General features: G+C 52.7%; 1 protein-coding gene across 4 annotated transcripts in view; it reads right to left on the reverse strand.

Moving 5' to 3' along the window:
* Positions 1-1,864: 1,864 nt before the first annotated feature.
* Positions 1,865-15,145, reverse strand: part of NACC2 (NACC family member 2) — a 45,687-nt gene continuing 32,406 nt past the window's right edge. For all 4 annotated transcript variants that reach the window (XM_032200370.1, XM_032200371.1, XM_032200369.1 and 1 more), the window contains exons 3-6: positions 7,647-7,814; positions 4,900-5,005; positions 4,501-4,598; positions 1,865-2,590 (exon numbers count right to left, since the gene is read on the reverse strand). In XM_032200370.1, the coding sequence (XP_032056261.1) occupies positions 2,091-2,590; positions 4,501-4,598; positions 4,900-5,005; positions 7,647-7,814 (872 nt within the window). In that variant the 3' untranslated portion in view covers positions 1,865-2,090. The remainder of the gene's footprint in view (positions 2,591-4,500; positions 4,599-4,899; positions 5,006-7,646; positions 7,815-15,145) is intronic.

Below are 15,145 nucleotides of genomic sequence, written 5' to 3' on the forward strand. Positions count from 1 at the left end.
AAAAAAAAAGAAAGAAAGAAAGAAAGAAAAAAAGGAAAGAAAGAAAGAACCCCAAAAATATACAGGAAGTTGTGCTAGGTATAAAAATATATATTTTCACTGTGCAACTCGACTCTCTTCAGATTCTCTGTCCTAAGCCATTCAAGTACTGCTGCCGCTGTCCCCCGGGGACGCCCGTCTGGGAGCTGGTTTGGTCCAGGACACCTTGAGCCGGCCGGGAGCCCCAAAGTGCCGAAGGGGAGGAGAACCCTTCCCGCTGCCCACCCGCTGCCCACGGCCGCGGGCGTTTCGTTTGACGTGGGTAAAGTGCAAACAGGGCCCGGGCTGTGCCCGTCCCGCGCCCCTGCGGCATCGCGCCCGGCTCCACACGGGGCCGGGGGCACCGGAGGCAGAGAGGAGCCCGGCGTTCACTCGTCTGAGGGCAAAGAGCAGTGGAACGCACGAAGTGCCGGACAGCTTCGTTATCACGATGCAAAAAAAAAAAAACAGCTTCAAGTATCGAAGAAAACAAAACACGCGGCCAAAGGCTGGGTCGGCCTCTCACCCCTCCCCTTCCCTCACTCGAACACAAAGACAGAAGAAAACCCTGAGCAAAGCGCCGTCTGGATTCAGGAACCAAAGCAGGAAAGAAAAGAAGAACACAGCCACAGGAGCCTTCCAAAGTGCCTAGTTGTGCACTTGTTCAGAGATCCACACTCAGTACAGGACAAACTGTAAATGCCTTTAAAGCAGGCCTGTTAGTCACAGTAAAAATAAAAAATTATAATTAAAAAAAAAAAAAAAAGCCATACTTGGCTTTCACATGGCTGCCCCCATCCTCAGCATCATCACGCACGAGCCTGGTGCCCATGGGCACCCCACATTTCCCCATCCCAAGCCGGGGTGTATGGGGCCGGGCAGCAAGGCTGCACCGAGCCGTGGCTTTGGGGACGATGGACTGAGATCCCTCGGGGGATGTCCCCCACGGCCGGGTGCTCTCTTGGATCCACCCTCACCCAGCTGGGTCCCCGCAGGCAGCCCAGCCCGGGGACAGCAGCTCTGAACCACAAGCGGGCAGATAAATCACACAGGGCTTCTTCCCAGGAGGGCCTGTCCGGAGGACGAGCCAGAGGCCAAACGCCTCCTCCTCCCACTGACCGCTTCATGGAGGGGCACGAAGCTGATTAAAAAAAAAACAAAAAAACATAAAACAACCCTTTTTGTACCCAATACACTGCAGCTAAAGACGGAAGAGCAGACTGCCGGCCCCAGCGAGGTCCCAGCCTACGGCAGCCACCAAGGGACGTGGCTTTGGCAGCCCCCCCCGTGGGGCGCCGAGCAAGGAGAAGGAGACAAGGAGCCGCTCGGGGCGGGAGAGCGAGAGGAACGAAACCCAGAACCCAGCCGCATCGAGAAACAACACCAAAGGAAAAAGGGCAGGGCTCAGCCTGCAGCCCACGCATCCTCCCTGCACGCACGCCGGGACGCGGGGGCAGCCCCCGCTCCCTGCGCCGGGTCCTTCGCCGACCTTCCACCGACAGAAGCGTTGAACAATTTCCCCCACCCTGTGCCACTTGGCTAGAGCCGTTCCGCGAGAGAAAAATCCTGGCCAGTCAAACCACTCGTACCCTAACACATCTTGCTTTCCTGTGAAGCGACGGTGAAACTCTCTTTTCAAGGAAAAGGTTAACGATGGCTTTACTTCTGAGCTGAGAAATGGATGGGGTGGTGATGGCGGGGGTGGTTGGGGGGTGTCTAGCTTTTCTCCTCCCCTTCTTAGAAAAAGAAAAATAAGGAGAAAAAAAAAAAAAAAAAAAAAAGGAAAAAGCTACAATCTTATAGACTAACCTCAGGAATATCAAAAAAGGAGCCCAATAGTTTTTTCTTTTTTTAAGTAGGTCGCCACAGACCTAGTCGTTTACAGTATAACGAATGCGATTATTTCCTTCATAAATTTTAAATACAAGCAGAATAAAAATCACATTTTTTTCAGGCAACAGTAGCAGTTCAGTAGGTAAGTGGCTTGATCACATTTTTGTTTTGTATTAGTAATGCATGCAAGCAGCTTTAGTATTACAGATCCCTTATAGGTCACAAAACGTTTGCTCTCTTTATAAAGTCCCTCCGTAAGTACCATCTTGTCTTCTCACCGGAGTTTCGGGCCGGCTGGAGGAGCCAGAACCTTGTTCAAAAGGTTGCGGAGTGCTTTGGGTATCCGATGCCATAGCATCTGTGGCAGCTGCCTCTTGTATAACAGAGCCAGCCCCTTCGGCATCCTCGCTCTGTTCAAAGGACTGGCTGGATCCATTGCTTAGATCTACGTTCACCGTGTTAGTTCTCAGAGCTACTATAGTTCCTGAATCGCTCCTCCTTTCTGCATAGATTCGCTGCTCAAAGACCTGAGCAGAGTTGGGCTGGAATTCGGGATCCAGGGGGACACTGTTTGTGGTGGAGCCCATGACCGTGCGGTACATCTCCATCCCCTCCGGCAGCATGGACTTAATCTTCGGGAGCCAGCGCTTGCGGACCCGGCGGGCGTTGGTGCACATATCGGCCGCTATAACATTCATCTCGCTTTCCTTAAAGCTCGGGGCAAAATTCTGACAATACACTGCAAAGACAGGGATACACAGAGCTGAGGAGTCAGGGAAGCAACACCACGAGGCCGAGCAACTGCAGCCTCGCCCAACCTGGACGCGCGCCGATCGCCAGCAGGTGGAGGAGCTCGGACCCGCAGAAAAGGGCTCCTCAGCTCCAGGGGCAGCCGGGAAGGGATGCAGTGGAAGGCAGAGAAACCCCAAAGGGACTGGAGGAAGGGGGGTGGAGAAAGACCAAGCACTCCCTGGGGACCTGGAGAGCCCTGGCAGCACCAGGCTCCTGACCACTGGCCCCAGCTGCCAGCAGGGAAAGGCCAGAGGAGAAATGGGTGCACAGGAGGGCAACAGAGGCTCCTAAAAACGAGCTCCATCAGTGGCTCTGAGAACGTGGTGGTGCACAGCTAATGGGGAGGGGTGAGCTCGGTGAGCCCAGCCCTGCTCTCCACACGGGTAAGGCACCCGATGTTGTGGAGCAAGATCCAAGCACTGCCTTGACAAACAGCCATCGGTTACAGCTTGTGCACCGCCTCTTTCTAATACTTCCATTTTTATTCCTAAATCTTCCACCCTGCACACAACAGCATGCTGTGGGCACTGTCACTGCACTACGAAGCCTTTCCAACCTCCAAAATGACCTACGAGCCTCAACAGGGAGCACAGCTTGGCTGAAACGCTGCCTGCCCAGGCTGCCGGGGGGCTCTCGGAGAGCTCCACGCACAGGCTACAGGCAAGCACAAACAGCATTTCCTAGTGATTCTCTCTTTATGTACTGAACATCTGCTGGTTTATCCTTTTCCTCCATGTGCTGCAAATCTCAGAGGGTGGCTGGAAGGCCCCTGGAGTTCAGCAGCAGAGCAACAATCAGGGAGAGGAAAAGATTTATCTTCCAAATCTCTCTCTCTCGCAAAAAAAAAAAAAAAAAAAAAAGCTTAGAGTTTCATTTTCCAGCACAATATTTACATAAAGATTTACTATCCAGAATCCAGCGAGGGTGAGAGAACATTTGCTTTCCACCATATATCAAGCACACGCTGGACAGGCTCCGCCGTGCCGACCGTCAGCACTGCCCGCGGCACCGCGCTGCTCCGGCTCCAGCCAGCGCCGTGTCGGCAGCGCCCCGGCACGCAGGGGGAGCTCAGCAGCCACGATTAACCACGGGTTTCTGGAGCCTGCTGCAGAAAACTGAACCACCTGGGTGCCAGTAACACAACCCTCTTTTATCAGCACTGGCTGCTGGGCACAAGCTCGCCAAGCGAAGGGCACTCCGTCAGGTGCCCCACACTGGCTCCGAAGTCAAGAGTGTAAGCGGTGACACATGGGGACCTTACCTGCAGGACAGGGGAAGGGGTGCTCGTTTTGAACAGCTGAATCTTTCAGGCCCCAGCTCTAAGGCAGCCCAGCTGCTCTAGGGACAGACCTGCTGAGCCACACGGCACGATGCAGGGCTTTGCTTGGGGTTCAAATGTTAAAAACAAAAGCTAGTGCTGCTTTACGCAAACTTTTAAAAAGGAAATTATTTGCAGCAGGGTTCCTTTCAATCATTTTTTTAAAAAAGTCTATAAAACATATTCTAAAACATGTAAGCCAGGGCACAGAGACCTGGTTGTGCAGTATCAAGCTCTGCTTGATGCTAAAAGCTTGATTTTGATGTACTTCTTAGAGCACCCAATAATTAACTGGGAAATTTGTGTTTTAACACATAGCAAAACAGTTAGGTAGCAATAATGCTTTCTGTTAAGATATTGCCAAATAATAAAAAAAAAAAATCAGAACAAAAAATGACATGAAAAATTAATTTCCCTGTAACCTAATTTCACCATTAAGCTCCCCCTGTAACGCAACAGAGCGGGCCTTCCCTCCTTAGGTTTCGGCTTTGCTCCCGGCATGCTGTTCCGACACAGCAGCAGCAAACCTCTCTCCTTACATTTCACTGCATTAAGGACCCTGCTGTCCAGGGGCTTCCTGCTGGGGTCGCTGGTGGAGGACCGGATTCCAGTTCCGCAGCTATTGGCAAGTGTGTTCCTGCAAGAAAGGCAAAGGAAGATCCTTAACTGGGGACTCCGGGCCCAGCAGCCCTCCGAAGCCCCGCACAAAGACACCAGCCTCTTCTGCTTAGTTTGGGCAGGGGGCACCGAGCTACGAGATTTTAAGGCACAGAACTGGAAAATTTGGTGTTGAGGCTCAGGCATCGCTGAGAAACAGCAGAGAAATAAGCGTGGCATACACAGAGCATGGTGTGCTCACACATCATCTGCTAACGTAGTTAAACCACCAGAAAATAAACCAAGTCCCTGGAGGGAGCACGGGCTGCGAGAGGACATACCGATCAAAGAACGTGGCCAGAAGACGTCTCAGGAGGACCTTGTGTTTGACACCGGCACATAAGTGGCAATTCATCAGCTGCCCCCGCGTGATGTAAACACCTGAGCCTGGAAGAGAGGGAGAATTCAAAGTTAAGCCCTCGTGCTGCTGACAGGGGCCGCCTTCGACCCGGGATTTCTGCTTTGCTGCTCGGTCACGATCCCGACACAGCCCAGAGGGGAGTGTGCAGCCAGCAGGGGCATGGGCAAGGCTGGCGGGGCCGCTATTACAGCCCCTCGGGGTCTTGGCAAGAGCCAGGTAGTGGCACTCCCAATTTTAGCCATGCAGGAAGGAGGTCTGTGGAAGTCAAATGAGTGGAATTTTTTTTTCTCTTTTTCTTTTTTCTTTTTTTTTTTTCTTTTTCCAAAGACACACAGTACAAGGCTTTATCCTGTGATACCATATACATAACCAGTTTATCTATTTTTTTCTGAAGGAAGAAAACCCCAAACCGTTTGGCTTTTTCTTCTCTCCAGTGAAAGATCGAAGAGCACAACTAAACTGAAAACAACAAGAACAAAAAAAAAAACACCCAGCACAGAAAGCAGCACTCATTATGCTACAGATCTAACCGTTTCCAAAAATCCCAGCCCCTAACCTCTTGATACTTCTGGTGAGCTGGGAATTTTTGCTTCTAATGCCCAGAACTGCTGACTTTGAAACACACGGGCTTTAGGGATGTTCTCCGGCAGCTGGAGGAGCCCTGCCAAAGTGGCTTTAGCCATGCAGAGGTTTGGCAGCAGACCCCGCAGGTTCCTTCCCCTTCCCTACAGAGTGCCCAAAGGACAGGAGCACGCAGGCAGGGGGGAGCTGGGGCTGGGGCTTGGGCTTGCTTTTAATTAGGGCTAAATAACAGGCTATAGCGGGATCCAAAACACCCTACACTCCCGAGACATAAAAACATCTACCGGAGGAATAAAATTACCTCCTGGATTTCCAGCACAGCCTTCAGATTATTGTCCTTAATCTGCGGGATGAAGGCAGAGCTGCTGGGGGGTGGCTGTGCTGGGGGGGAAGGCAGCACCCCCGGCTGGGGGGGGCCCAAATTTGCTGCTGCATGGGGCAGTGTGCCCACCGAGCCCAGGGTTGCCAGAGGTTTTCCTGACCTTCGTGGAAAAAAGCTTGCAGAAGGCAAGCGAGCACCAGCGCGGGTTTCAGAGCGGCTCCGCGCACTGCATCTGCCCGTCGGATTTGCTGTGAGCATTGCGAGGCTGGTTTAAGACCCTCTCAGAGAAAGCTGCTGAAGTTTGCAGAATCAGCGATGGCACGAAAAATCCGAGACAAAGGAAAATGCTCGGAACGGAGAGTTTACGTGAGCCCTGGGTCCGGCCCCCCCCGGCTTGGGGACAGCAATTAGCTGCAGCGCCTTTCTGCCCCCAGTAGCAGTATTTTAACACAGAAGCCAGAACGCCAGCCGCTACCAAGGGTAACTTCACTTTAATAAATAAAAAATAACCCGGGCAGCCACTATCAGTTAGAGATATTAATCTACTTTCTTTTTCCAGATTGAAAAATGTAAATCAAGCAGAGCTGCCTCGAGCCAATTTGCAGCTCGCACTGTGAAAATAACCTGCACCACTTGATGTTTTTAAGAAGTCTCACCGAAAATGTAAATTTGTACAAAATGAATATTCCAGATACAAAATAAATACCGGTGGCTTTGTGCTGCGTTGTGCTGAGTGCTTTTCACTCCTGCCTGCCCCTGCAAACCCACCGTTGATCAGACAGGAGCCGTTCTGGGCAATCCCTGAAATGAAGATTCCCTCTGCAAACTGATGACAAAACCCTGCTACTCACCCAGAGATAAGAAGCCAGAAAGGACTACGGGTTTGGACTGATTGTGCTGCCATGCCTCCTTTTTACAGCGAGGGCTTTGCAGGTGTAAAGGAGGCTGCAGGTAAGGGACGTGGCACACAGGTCACCTCACCTACACAGCTACACGGGGGGAAAACAGGCAACTGCCATGCCGTGGGGGCAGCAAAAGGGATCTGGGGGAGCTCCCTGAAGCTCTTCAGACCAGATTCGATCCAGACAGCGCAGCACAGCTGCTCTGCCCTGCCCTGTGTCCAGCCCTGCAGCACCGGGACCCCCGCAAGCACCACCTCCCACCCCAACGCCCCTACGTCCCTCACAGAGCAGCCCTGAATTCTCCAGGGACAGTAAATTGCCCCCAAACCAAAAATAAAGATGCATGAAAGGACCGAGCAAAATTGATTCCTTCTCCTCCTTCCAACCGCAGCGTATGACAGCTTAAAACATCCCCCATTTAAAAAAAAAAAACTTCGACAGGTTTTTCAAAGCTTGTTCACTGACACAAATTTAATTTCTATTGCTTTGTAAATCTTATAGTGTGATGATTTTTTTTTTTTTTTTATAAGATCTGTGCATCTAAATCAAAATACAATTGCAATGCAGCCCACACCAATCAGGAAGAACACAAGCTGCAGAATTCAATTAAAATGCTAAATTAATTCAATTGAATAAATCCTGTTAATGACACATTTTTCTATCAGCAAATTAAAGGAAACTTAGAACTTTTTTAAAAAAAAAAAAAAGATGATTGGTGATGAATAATCCAGAAAGACACTGCAAGGGCACACAAAGCACACGGCTCCAGCAATGGTGCGAGATGAACAACGCATTTCAAGAAGGAAAGTATCAGTGATCTCCAGCGATTGCCAGGCTAAGAAAAGTTCCCCCCCTTATTACCTGCAACGAGCTCGAGTTTCTCTCCAGGATCTCCCTCTGAGTAGAGTTTTGGGTGGCAGCGGTATCCGATTTGACTGATAAGACTGGCTGGGAGAGCAACTAAATCCCGGCGTATGAGGACACAGGAGCGGTTCTCCAGCGGGATCTGCTCTGGCTTTTCTTGAGCAACTTCAAAATTAAAAGGGAAAGACATGAACACGGATTATTAGGCAGGCACAACGTTAAGAGAAGGTCAGGTTTCAGCTTTTCAGGAAGCTCCTGCAGCCACCCCTCGCTCCAGCAGCCGCTGCCTCGGGTCTGCAGCCCCATGTGGAGGCTCACCGGGCTCTCCACGGGCAGCAGCAGCCTCGCAGTTGTGCCTGGATGCTGTGAGAGGGACTCCTGGAGCCTAATTACACTTTAACTGGTTCTAGGTTAATCATTTATGAAAGTGGGCAGCTCTGCACATCTGCCATCAGTCTGGAAATGAAGCATGCAGCACCGGCTTCCCTGAGCACTCGCAGAAGAACAGGCTGGCAATCCAACCGCGGTCTCTAACACAGGCACTGAACTGCCCAGATTTGATAAATATCTACCTCAGAACCCTAAATGCTTCTTATGTTTTCCCTGCTGAAGTTACGGTCAGATTTTGCAGGCACACACAGCCCCAGGGATGGTCACCAGCTCACCTCCCTCACCACGACAAGAGACCAAAAATTGTGTTGAGCTGCGGCTGCAGGACCCAGTTACATGACTGCCATTTCCCTGCAGCATCTCCAGAGCCCACCAGCAAACACTGATGCTGGAAACCCCACGCAAATGCTTGAAAGCACAAATCCCAGCAGAACAGGGCTGACACGGGCGTACAGGGACTGTAGATGCACCAGGACAGGCTGGGAGCAGCTACAGCTCCTGGGTTTCATCCATCCCTCCCCAGGAAGGGCTGATAACGTGGCAAGTGCCATGCATGAAATCAAGTCCAGCTCTACGCTGCGATACCCGTGAACACCGATAAAAGAAAGACCAGCAATTAGAGCTTACGAACTCGAGACCTTCCCTCCTCAGGAGGCGACGCGCTCCGCAGCCGCGATGCCCTGTGGGCCGTGCTTCCTCTCTGCAGATAAACCAGCCAGTTTTGCAGACCTGTTGCTGCAGTAGCAGCACAAAGGGTCAGTGTTCCAGCTGGGACGTGCACGCCGTATCCAGTTGCTCCCTGCCACCACCGCAGGGGCTGGACCCGTCGGTGTCCTCCCCGCAGCACCGAGACCCTGCGCCGGGGCTGCGAGGGGCGCACGGCTCGTCCTTGTGTGACTCAGGACTGATGGCAGCAGCACAACCCATGTGCACACCTTCAAGCCCATGCCCCTGCCATCTCAGCCCTGTTATTTACACAAAGTGGCCGTGCTCCGTCCTGCTGCCGTGCAGGTTTAGGGCAGGAGACCTGAGGGACCTGTGCGCCCCGATGGTGATGGGCAGAGCGCCTCCCGTTAGGCACAACGCAAATAAAACAAAAGAGACGGGAGCCAAATATCCTTTTTATACCAGGGAGAAAAAAAAAAAAAAAAAACAAAATGGCCAGCTCTGCTGTCCTTCAGACGTTTGGTTCTGGCAGAGCGTGCCCACAGAAGCACTATGGCAGCACAAAGGCCCCTGCGAAGCAAACACAAACGTGGAGGGGGAGAGGGACGAGCAGCTCCTGCGAGGCACCGCAGGATGCTCCCGGCCAGCATCCCCTGAGTGCTTCTCTGCCGTGTACAAACCCAACCACATTCCTCCCAATTTCAGATGCCATCGACCTCACACGGCACTCGTTCTGCCGGTAAGTCCCCAGGAGCCTTGGGATGTGCAAGGTCTTTAACAGCAGCAGTGGGAGAAAGGCTCCGTGCTGCTGGGGTAAGCAGCTGCCAACAGCTTTCTGCCTTGCACGCACGACCCTGAAGCAGCAGGGTCACAAGGCAGAGGTGACAACGGGGCCATGTCTGTGCACATGGCTTGTGATAATTGCGATAATTGTGATAAATGCTGAGAGGGAGAGCAATGCCTGCTCCGAGCCTCTCTGCACACACACGGCATCCACGCTGCCGAGCAGAAATCCACCACAAAACCCCACCACAGACAGAAGCAGGATGCTCTGCCCTATTTGCGTAAAACTGCAATATAATACTTTATTTTTTTTTAAACTAATGACTCAGGTAAGAATTCCCCAAGATATTTATCTCCATCCACAAACTAGCAGATCCTGTGCTGCTAAAGAGAAGCTGATAGCGATGCTCAGGAAGGTTTCAGAGGCCTCCAGTGATTATTTTTTTTTGCAGGTATGAACTGCAGGTCTCCAGAGGAAGCAATTGCAATCAATACAAACACTTCAGAGCAGAAGGGACAGCCAGAAGGTCCTCACTACTTCTGAGCTAATACTTCTATAATTGAAAAAAGAAAAAAAAAAAGATAGAAGTCAGGCTTGGGACTGAAATAGCAACGGGTTGCTGCTGTGATCACACCGGGGCTCCTTCAGACGGCTGCATTGGGTAAAACCCACAGGGGCACCGCATGGTGTTGGCCATCCATCGTGGCACATGGGGGCTGAGGGGTTCCTTTCGCCCCACAGCACCCACCTGGTGGTGCTCTGCACCCCTGCAGCCCTGCCCTCCTCAGCCTGGCCTGGCTGAAGAACTGGAGCTCCTCCACCAGCACACCTCCTCTGCCCCCCGTCGCAAGCGATCGCTCCGTATAAAACCAGGCTGGGGCACCACAGAGCCCAGCGTAGCAATAACAAGGCACGCAGGAGAGAACGAGTGCTGCATCAGCACTTTTCCCGGAGAAATTTCAAAGAATGCGGCGTCAAACCCGCTCCCTGAAAGAAAAGCAGCTTTTGAGGGAAACAGCGGTGACACGCGGAAACCCGCACCGGGGAGAGCTGGTGGCAATCCTGCCTCGCGAGCACTCCTTGCTTTTGAAGTCAGCTCGTCTTAGACACATGGAGCCATGGAGAAGTTAACGTTTCTTCTGCTGAAATCAAATATTTCTGAAAAACAACCCAAAATCTGATCTAACAAGACAAAGTGCGCCCGATCCACTATTACAATTCGGGCACATCTCTCCTGCCGTCTACAAACCTCTCACTAAACAGGCGCACAAACCGTTTTTGGAATTCGTCTCGACTCAAGCATTAGCACAAACTCAATGCCCCCAAAGAAAAATGAGCAAAGATTGAGGGCTTTCAGCTCCCCCAGCCAGCAGATAGCCATCGCCGCGCACAGAACAGTTATGTAAAGCCACGGGACACAAGGGACACTTTGGTCCCATGTTCTCAAAGAAAGCAAGTCTGTTTGGCCTCTGTGCGCGGAAGAACAGGATAGTATTCGCTTCTAATTAATGTGTATCTTCAGAGGGCAGCAGCTCCTTCCCTTTCAATGGACGGGCAAACAATGTGAAGGATTGTGTGGTGCAGTTTTGTCCCCGACCACGAAAGCTGCCTGCCCGCGGCCTGCAGGAAATCGCTGCCGAGGGAGCAGCCATGGCCGCACGTCGGACGCTGAGGGATTTTATTTTCCAAATACACGTTTTTTCTGAAAGTTGTAGGGACACTGCAGCTCGTCATGAGTGGGGTGGGGTGGGAAATGTGGTGAGGGTGCAGCAGGTGCCCAGGTTCTGCCTCGTACCATCCCTGAGGCGTCCTGGGACCGCTCCTGAGTCCCCGCTTCCCACCAGCCTGCGCTCAACTCTTGGCCATTTGCTGACATAAACCACACCGGTGGGCAAGGAACAGCAACTTTGAGTTTAGGGATGGGAACCTGAGATACAGAAAGACCGGAGCGATGAACCCTCACCAAAAGCTCACCAAAATCCTGATGACAGAGCCACAAGTCACAAGCCCACAGCCACCACCATGGCCACCAAATCACCTCCATCCGCTCTGCGCCAACACTTGGGTAACTTCCCCCTGTTCTTTCCTGAGAAGTTCCTTTCCAAACGGCGATGCTTTACCAACGTCTGTACCCCACAAGCCCATTTTCTCCCCAAAATACCCTGCCCAAAAATAGCAGCCCCTGGCACGGCGAGCCCTCGGGGGGCGGCTGCCCGGAGCCTGGTGTGCCTGCCCGCACGCGTGGGTTGGGTGTGCGATGCAGCCCCAGCCGGGACAGTTTACATTTTCCAAACGGTCCATTTATAACAGCGTGCTAGAAGGCAGAGCTTTGATTTGTGACCTATTTATACAGGGAGGTAATCTGGAATTAGTATAGGAAAAATATTACTGGTTTATAAATACCCCTATCTTGCCTTGCTGCAGACCTCAGCCAGGAGTGAAACATCTGCCAGCCTAAAATTAAACATCTGTGCTTTACGGTGCGGAAACCGGGACCAGTTCACTGCCTAAAAAGGGCAGTGGCTGCCTGACCCCAGGGCTGGCCCTGTCCCCTGTCCCCAGCCTGGGGACGTGCTCCTGTGGCAGGGGGCAGGTTTCTCACCCTCACCAGCACCTCCGTGCCCGCACCTCGCAGCCTCGAGAAGCCTCCGTGCAAAGCCAGAGCAAAAGCACTCCAGCTAACACCCAGGGCATGCCCTTGGGAGCGTTTTGGTTCCTAAAAAAATGCACAAACCCTTTGCTCGGGGCATCCTCCTGCCCACAGCACCGCTGTCCGACCAGTCCCTGCACCGCGCTGCTCCCGGCTCTGCAGCTAGCACCAGCTACCTCATTCCGAGCGCAATTAGCTGGCTGCAAGATGTTAATGGGTTCCTCGCTACCGGCTGCGACTTCAAGTGTTGCAGCGTTTCTCCTCGTAGCTCGGTTTGGGATACTTCGCAGCCTGCGCCGGAGCCGCTCATTACAGATTCTGGGTTGTTTCTTGCCCTCTTTCCTTACTGTCAGGAATCAGAGGCCAGGAGAGAAAACTATTCTCTCAGCTAATTACCACGACCATCCTATAATGGCTATTTTAGATGAATTTTTAATGAAGTGTGCTCTTGTCAGTTCGGGATTTCATAACTTTCAAGTCCAGCCTTTCCATCCCAGCGATTTGCTGCATAAAGATTTCTTCTCCCCTGCAGAGGAGCGCTCGGCGAGCGGGAGGGAAGGGGGACCCTCGCCTCGCGCAACCTCGCCGCTGCCTGTCAAAATCGAATTAAAGGCATCTGCTAAGCAGCAAGCTGACTGACAGGAACGCAGAAACCACGCCAAGCATCTGCAAGTCCTGCTGCAGCCCACTTCAGAGCAGGCCCACGGCGCTGTAATTAAGAAGGATAAAAATACTTTGCTTTTGTTTAATATTTTCCCCGAGTTGTGCATTCCTCTGATCAGATGCTAGGAGCCTCAGCAGCCTCCCCGGCGTCTTCCAGGCCCGTGTTCTCCAGGTCCAGACCAACGTACGGGATCAGGAGCCACTCAGCACGCCGTGCTTAAGGTGTGGGCTTGTCCTGGCATTTATCTGCAGCCCCTTCTGCACACCCTGTGCTTTTTCCTGTGCGTGCCACTGCTGCTGCACGATCCCCGTCCCTGCGCGAGGCTCTCTCCTGCTCCCCCTTCCACCACCCTTTGCCAAGGTCGAGATGTGCTCGTCGTCGCCTCTTGGATCCCAGCCTCGGAGATTGTTTCTGAATGCAAAAAGGGGGCGAAGGAGAACAGATGAGAAAGCCCACGGGTGGGACTTGGTGCTGCCCCGGCCAGGCGTGGGCGAAACCCGCAGCAGGGGCCAGCGCCCGCACCCAGCACCACGGGCCCAGCGCTGCCGCTGCTGGGTGGGGAGAAAGTACAGAAAAAGGGGAAAAAAAAAATCTCTGAAATTCAGGGCTTAAGCTGCTGTGCTCTTCTCTGGCTTTGTTTTTGTTTTTACAAATGGGGCTCCTGGAAACCTTGGCAATCTGTTTTAAGCGGCTCCCCCCTCCCCCAGGCCTTTGTGAGGCTGCGGGCTCTACATGCCAGCAGCAGGATTAGCTGGCTCGCTCTCTTCCATCTTACGGTGTTGTTATGCTGCACCTTTTGAGGGTACAGTTTATCCCGAGTAATTAAAACACAGTTAGCTGTACAAGTCCCAGCCATAATGGAATAGCTTAGATTTTTTTTTTTTTTTTTTTTTTTTTTTTTTGCTTTAATCTCTTTTTTGTGTGCCCTGTTTTCCAGGAAGCCTGATACTATAGCTGGCTTCTTTAAAACAGGAAACTCCCTTGAAATGTGCTGGTGCGGAAGAGATATTTTAGCAGGAACATAGGATGCTGCAGCCTCGCCGGGGCTGCTCGGCGCGGGGCAGAGCCACGGCCGGGGCGCTGCCCACCTCGTGCCAGCTCCTAGCGCATCCAAGCGGTCCCAGGCTTCTCCCTGCAGGAGCCAGGCAGGAAAACCTTCCTTCCCCAGGACGACCAGCTCCCACGTGAGGGCTGGAAGGCTGAAACGCTGCCAGCGACGCCCAAGCAAGCTGCTGGCCTTTGCAGTTCTCCAGCTGGAAGCACGCTGGTGGCGCGGCAGCGAGAATCGGGCACCATCGCCCGCCTGGGTAATAGCTGCCTCCTGCTCCATCCCGCGGCTTTGTCCTGCCACAGCCTCCTGGCGTCCTGCAGAATTGGTTTTGTTCTGCTGCTATATAAACTGGCCCCACGACAGAGAAAGGCAAACACAGTGTACAAGGCTATAATCCCATTTCTCTGAAGAATAATGCTCCGAGCGCTCGGCGCTGAGGACAAGCCCATATTACTCGCTGCGTGCTCTACAGTGGGAAAACACAAAACAAAATAAAAACAAAACCAGCATGCAGGAAAACAGCCTTAATTCTCTTCGGCTCGACACCAGCGCTGGATTGCTGGCTGCTGGCACAGCCCCGTGCCCGGCGGGCACCCGGCCGCAGGACACCCGGTCCCCATCTGCCCGGCACGGGTGGTGACACTGCTCGGAGCGCGGCGCAGAAAGCAGAGAGGCTTCAGAGGCTCGTTTTCTCAGCAGATATTTCTAATCTTGAAATAGCATCACTGCTACTTGCATGCCTTCCCCCTGTCGCATAGGGTTTAGGAATTATTGCTTGTCTGTTTGCTGCCTGGCAGGCGGATGGGGCTGAGGGAAGTTCGGGCTCCTGCTCTTTGGGATGGGGTGGGAGAAGCAGGCTTTGGGCAAGGGAAAAGGTGGCGTTTGTCACATCTTCTCCCTTGCTTAAGAATCAAACCAAACGGCTTTGAGGAAAGCATGCCAGCTCCTCAACAAATGAGTTAAATATTTGCAAAATTAGCCCAGCAATCTCAGCAAAGCAGCAGCACGCAGAGGCAGCCCAAGGCTCGGGGCCACCAGACCCGGTGGCTCGTTCAGCCCGCAGAGACATCCCTGGAAGCACTCACAGACCCGAGCCACCGCCTCCAGCACCCCCCAGTCCCACACCCCCCAGCCCTGCACCATGCCTGGGCAGCAGGACCGCTAGCCTCACCCAGCCCGAGGGCAAAGAGAGGAATTCCAGTTAGTTATGGGCACAGCGGTTCTAATACAGAAAGAAAACGTTATCAATTTGCCTTTCCCTGCTCGACTACAATGCACCAGGCTGCTCTGG

This window comes from Aythya fuligula, chromosome 19, assembly GCF_009819795.1.
Source record: "Aythya fuligula isolate bAytFul2 chromosome 19, bAytFul2.pri, whole genome shotgun sequence".
Taxonomy (NCBI): Eukaryota; Metazoa; Chordata; class Aves; order Anseriformes; family Anatidae; genus Aythya; species Aythya fuligula.